Source organism: Molothrus aeneus, chromosome 22, assembly GCF_037042795.1.
Source record: "Molothrus aeneus isolate 106 chromosome 22, BPBGC_Maene_1.0, whole genome shotgun sequence".
NCBI lineage: Eukaryota > Metazoa > Chordata > Aves > Passeriformes > Icteridae > Molothrus > Molothrus aeneus.
Window position 1 is genome coordinate 3630482 of NC_089667.1, and position 6274 is coordinate 3636755.

The following is a 6274-nucleotide window of genomic DNA, read 5'->3' on the forward strand; positions in this document are numbered from 1 at the left end:
AAAGAAAATTACTTCCCTAAGGTCACCTTACTCCTTCCTGGGGGTCCCTTGTGCCCCCTCCTTCCAATCACCACCAGCCCGGCGTTGAGCATCGGGTGTTGGCAGCTGCCTCGTGGGAGGCATCATCTCCCAGCAACGACCAGCAGCTACCTGTGCACTCCCCGTGAGCTCCCTCCACGCACCACAGGGACAAACAAGCAGCTGTGGTGGGAGCTGGAGCACCAAACCCATCCCAGAAGAGACCTCTGGCAGCTGGAGAGCACTGCCAGGGTGCTGTGCCCCCAGTCCAGCCCCACATCACCCCAGTACCCCCATGCAGGCTGGCACCACCCTCCCCGTGGAGCAGCGGGTACCATCCCGATGCATTCACAGCCCTCCAGCAGGAAACTGGGATGCAGGCAGCGCTCCGAGCTGCCCGCCAGCAGCTCCTGAATCACGCTGTTCCTGGCTCAGGCAGCCCTCCCACCAACGCCAGCCTCTCCACGGAGGAGCGGGAGGAAGCGAGTTGTTTTTCCAAAGGCCAGCTGGTCGCTCAGGGCTCCCAGCCTGGGAGATTCCTCCTGCAGGGAAAGGGAGAGGGAAGCACTCCTCCATCGGCACGGCACGGGGTTGGACCCACTGCTGGCCCATCTGCAGGGCTTCTCATCCACGTGAAGGCATGACCTCCAAGACAGAGGACCAGAGGTGAACGGGAGCTGTGCCACCCTGCCACAGCTCTGGAGAGGAACTTGCAGGGCTCACCCATCACCAGCAAAGCTGCATCTTCCAAGCCAAAAGGCAACTGAGCCGGCAAAGCATCACCACAAAGACCCGCCGGCAAGCCAAGTCATCCATCGAGCCGCTCACGTCCCTCCCTGCCCCGCGTGCTCCCATCCAACAGGTCCAGAGGAGCAGAAAACCTCCAGGGAATGATGGAAATGGGAGCCCGGCCAACGCCCTTGGCTGTTCCCGGTGCCAAACCATCCCCTTGCCAGAAGACAGCGGGGCCAAAGCCACACGTGCCAAATCCAGCGGCTCCCGGTCCAGACTCCTCCACGGCCAAAGAGTCAAAACCCAAGAGCTGTGCACGGCGAGTGAGCAGGGGATGGAGGGCTGGCACTGCCACCCCGAGCCCCTCCAACCGGCCAAGGTCAGCGCCAGGAGCGTCGCCTGCCGCGGTGCCCAGGGAGCCTCCTCACCAGAGCCGAATCCTCGCTCTGCAAACCCTCCTGCCCGATCCACCAGCATCCCCAGGCACTGTGTGTGTGCTGCCACAGCGTCACGCTCGTGGGAGAGGGAGGAAAAGCCCCTCGGTGTGACGGCACTGCTGGGAATGCCAGGAGGCCGGATCCTTCCTCTGACACCCACTCCTGGCGCGGTCACGTCCTGGCTCTCCTCCCCCATGCCATAAGAGGGGATAACGCACCCTCCTTCCCTCTCTGAGCCGATTAACGCCTGGAAAGCCCTTGGAGAGCCAGGCAAGAAGGCTGCCCAGGGCCAGCACCGCTGGCAAAGAGGAAGTGGTGTGGGAGGAAGGCCATGGCAAGAGGAAAAGCCCCAGCGCGGGCACCGGTACACAGTGAGCCCCGGCTCTCCTCCTGTCCCCAAGCAATGCAGGGTGACAGCTCCCCAGGAGGACGGGACAGTGCTGGGACCAAAGGGCTGCAGCAGCTGGGGTGAGTGCCGTGGGCTCCCTGCCCCTGCGGGGGCCGCGCTGGCCCGCAGCACCCCCTCCCCCGGCAGCCACCCCCGCATTACTCACGGCACGCTCATTCATCACGTACACGCTGCTCCACACGCACAGCACCCCCGTGCCGGGGCTTCCCGGCACCCACTCCCCCCGGCACCAGTTCCGGAGCTCCATCCCCGCGGCTCCAGGGTATTTCCAAGTTCCCAGGTGCCGAACGCGCTGCTCTGCTCCTCTCCCCGGCGGAGCATCCCTGTACAAGCAGCTGCTGCAAACACTGCCTCGCCACACTGCAGCACGCAGTTCAGGCTGGCAGCTGCCGGCCACGGCTCGGTGAGAGGGGCTACGTACCCCCAAATGGGGCAGCCCCATCGTGAACCTCCCCAAAAGGACGGCCCTGTCCTGACACACACCCCCTGCCTCCAGGAGCCGCCTGCCAGGCGAGGAGGACAAGGGACGAGATGTGACCCAGTGGGCTCAGGGAGCGCTGTGAACTGGGGGGGCTGCAGCACCCGGCAGGTGCCCCCTCCCAGCCCACCCGTGCCCCCCGAGGCAGCGTCCCCCTCAGCACGGGGAGGGGAGTGGTGGTGGCTCCCAGCCAGGCAATCCCTTGCTGCCGGCAGCCACCGCATCCCCATGGGCAGGGTGGGTGACACCCAGGGCACGGCTCCAGGGTCTCATCCCGGGAAAGGACCACCGGGACGCAGGGAAAACCGTGTGTCCCGCGAGGAACCAGCGGCAGAGATGGGGGAGGGTGTTGCACCAGCGGCAGGGAGCTCCCCTGTACCTGCAGGGATGGCTCGGAGGGGTGGGAGGGGGCTGGCAGCTGAAGGGAAAGAAGCTAGAGCAGGAAAATCAGGGTTATTCCTTGCCGCCGTCTCCGTCCTGACCTTGGACAACCCTGTGCCTCAGTTTACCACAGCACAGCAGCCAGCCTGCAGTGGGGGGAGAAGGAGGGCAGCCTCTCCTGGGCGGGGGGGTGGGAGCAAAGTCACCCCCCAACCCGCAGCCGGGGCGCTGCAGGGGAAGGCGACGAATCCCTCCTGCATTTCTCCTTGCCCAGCCGGGCTACCCTTGCAGGGAAGGGCAAACGCTGCCCGCACCCCCCGGAGCTGCCGCAGGCGCTTCCTCAGGATGAGAGAAGAAAATCCGAATGCGGAGAAAAGCTTGCCCATCCCTGATCAACGGGGACACTCAGCCGGCCGTGCTCCCTCCCCGCCAGGACCCGCACCCGCTCGCCTTCTCCCAAAGGGAATTTCCAAGCCCTGGGCAGAGGCTCTGCCGCACCGGCAGCGCGGCTTCCCGAACTTCCCCAGCTGCAGCCGCTGCCCTCGGGGAGGTCACGGCCAGCCCCGCCGAGAGCCTGCGGAGGGAGGATGCGCCGGGCGCTCCTGGCTCCCCCCGGCAGCGGGGGATGAAGGAATCGCCAGCGCCCCGCCGCAGCGGGAAGCGCTCGGTCCCCGCACCGGCAGCGGGGAAGACGCGAACCCCGCAAACCCCCTTCGCAGCCGCAGTTCCCCCTCCTACCCTCCTCCCCAGCCCTTTCCCGGTACCCTCTCCCCGGGACGTGATGCCCCCCCCGGTGCGCGCATCCCTCCCGGTCCATGCGCATCCCCCCCGCCGCATCCGGTACACCGGGAGAAGGGGGGGAGGACACGTAAAGGCGGCCCCGCCGCCGCCCCGCAAACCCCGGCGCGGCCCTCCCGGGCTCACCCCGGCGGAAAACACCCCGCGGCCGCACTCACCTTGGACGGGCAGCCCGCGGGCGCCGAGCACACTTGCTACCAAAGCGGCCACATACCAAATCATAGTACTACCGGCCCCCGGTGCGCAGCATCTTCCGCCCGCCGGGCGGCCCGGCCGGGGCGGGGCGGGGCCGGGCCGGGCTGGCCGTGGCCGGGCAGGGCTCGGCGGGGCTGGCGGGGCCGGAGGGGCGGCTCAGGGCCGGCCGCCCGCCGCTGCGCCCATGCCCGCGCCCATCCCCGCGCCGCGCCGCACCTGCGCTCCGCCGCGCGGTGCAGCCTAGCCTGCGCCCTTTAGCGGCTCGGCACCGCCCCCGCCCGCCGCCCATTGGCCGCGCCCCGGCGGAGTGGGCGGTGATTGGCCGCCGCCGCGGCCCGGGCCGGTTCAAGGTGGGTTGGCGCGCACGGGGCCCCTGCGCCGCAGTATCATGCGCACTGCCGGGAGCGGCGCGGTCACCTCCGCCGGACGGTCACCTCCCCGCACGGACACCCGCCGCGACCCGCGCCCGCACGGGCCCCCGAACCGGCTCGGTGCCACCTCCCCGTGCCCAGATGTGTCACCGCATCACCTCGGTGCTGCCTCACCGTGCCCAGATGTGCCCTGCACTGGTACAGTGTCACCTTCCTATGTCTAGGTGTGCCCCTGCACCGGTGCAGTGTCACCTTCCTATGTCTAGCTGTGCCCCTGAACCACCTCGCTGCCACCTCCCCGTGCCCAGATGTGCCGCCGCACCACCTCAGTGCTGCCTCACCATCCCCAGATGTGTCACCAAACCGGTACAGTGTCACCTCGCTGTCCCCAGATGTGCCCTGGACCGGATCAGTGTCACCTCGCTGTGTCTAGGTGTGCCCCTGCACCCGTACAGTGTCACCTCGCTGGCCCCAGATGTGCCCTGCACCGGATCAGTGTCACCTCCCTGTGTCTAGAGGCGCCCCTGCACCGGCTCGGTGCCACCTCCCCGTGTCCAGATGTGTCACCGCACCTACTCAGTGTCACCTCCCTGTCCCCAGATGCATCACTGCACCAGATCAGTGCCACCTCCTCGTCCACAGATGTGCCCCTGCACCAACTCGGTGCCACCTCCTCACTCCCAAATGTGTCACTGCACTGTTTGAGTGTCACCTCCCTGTCCCCAGACGTGTCACCACACCAGATCAGTGTCACCTCCCCATCCCCAGATGGACCCTTACCCTGGTTCCATGTCACCTGCCTGTGTCCAGCTGTGCCCCTGCACCGACTCATTATCACCTCCCTATCCCCAAATGTCACTGCACCTACTCACTGCTCCCTCCTTGCCTCCATAAGTGTTCCTGCCATGGTGCAACATCACCTTCCTGGCTCCAGATGTGTCCCCTACAGCAGCTCAGCGTCACTTTCAGCTTAGTGTCACTCCCTATCCCCAGACGCATTCTCCGTGCCAGCTCAGCGTTACTTTCCTGTCCCCAGCTGTGCCCCTGCATAGCTTTAGTGTCACCTCCCTGTTGCTGGATGTGCCCCCTACAGCAGCTCAGCATCACCTCCCTGTCCCCAGACGTGCCCCCCTTCCCCTGGTGCAGTGTCACCTCCCTGGCCCCAGCTGCCACCTACCCCTGCTGCCACACACTGCCTCTCTGACACACCAGTGACAGCTTGTGACTGGGCAGGGTCACCTCCCTACCACGGGCTGAGCCACCTGCCCCCTGCACCAGCTCCACATCAGCTGTGCCATCTGTCCCTGCACCCTGCACCAGCTCAGGGTCACCTCCCTGCCAGCTGCCTGGTGCCACTGCAGCCTCGTACCATGCACCAGCTCAGGGGAACACAGCTGCCACCATCTGTGCCCTGGCAGAGCTCCAGGGTCATCTCCCCACCAGCCTGGGACAGATATGTCACCTGCCCCCTGCACCAGCTTGCTGTCACTTCTGCCAGGACCCTGCACTGCACGGTCACCTCATTGCCACCACCACAGCTTGGTGTCACATTCACTCAGTGCCACTGTCACCTCTAGCACCAGCTGTGCCACCTCCTCCTGTCATTGCACCACCTGTGCCACCTCCCCTGCTCCTGCTCCACACCATTTACCCCCTGTGACAGCTCCTTGTCACCTGCTGGGCACAGCCCACTTGACAAGAGAGAATTTGGGTTCATTTCAATGGAAAATGGGCAGAGAACAGGAAGTGCCCCTGTGCTCCCCCATCTCAGCCCACCCATCCTCCCTGCAAAGACCTGGCAGTGCCAGATGGGCAAACAGCCGGGCTGGCTCCCCCAGGAGCATGCCAGCCATGGAAAATGAGCCACTGAACTCCCCTAGCTGACAGCCAGCCCGGGAGGGGACAGGCTCACACGGAGAGGGGGACACATTGTTTTGTCCCCAGCAGTCACTGTGTTCCCCTTGCCCATTGGGAGAGGTCTGAGCAGCTGCTCTTCCCACCTCTTCCCATGCACGTTCAGGAAAGAAAAAAAATAAAATAAAATAAAATAAAAAAAAAACAAACCCAACTCTTGCAGAGGATGTGGGAGTTGGAGAAACATCCCACAGCTTCTGCCTGGAATTACATTCCTGGAGGATCAGATGTTGGCACAGCCCTGGGCAGGAGGCAAGAGCATCCCCCAGCCCAGCCCCAGCTCACGCAAGCTCCCAGGCACTTTGCTTCCCCAGCAGATTCCAAGACCTCATAAAAGCCTGACTCAGCTCCTGGTGCTGAGGCCTGAAGTGAAAGCTTGCAGATCTTCACAGGGGGTTGGCACAGCCAGGGCTGACCCTTGTGCTGGGGCAGTTCTGCTCTCCAAGCTGCTCTCCTGTTTCCTGAAAGTCTGGTTTGGAGTGGCCCAGGAGGGCAAAACCCTTTGTCCAGCACCCTCCCCATGCCGGTCCTGCCACCTTCA

At 65.2% G+C, this 6274-nt stretch overlaps 1 protein-coding gene across 15 annotated transcripts in view; it reads right to left on the minus strand.

The window, feature by feature from the left end:
- Positions 1–3553, minus strand: part of IGSF9B (immunoglobulin superfamily member 9B) — a 51654-nt gene extending 48101 nt beyond the window's left edge. For all 15 annotated transcript variants that reach the window (XR_010784919.1, XR_010784918.1, XR_010784917.1 and 12 more), the window contains exon 1: positions 3412–3553. Coding sequence is in view for 2 of the 15 variants with exons in the window: in XM_066564443.1 (XP_066420540.1) it covers positions 3412–3475 (64 nt within the window). In the remaining 13 variants the exon portion in view is untranslated. The remainder of the gene's footprint in view (positions 1–3411) is intronic.
- Between the last annotated feature and the right edge of the window lie 2721 nt (positions 3554–6274).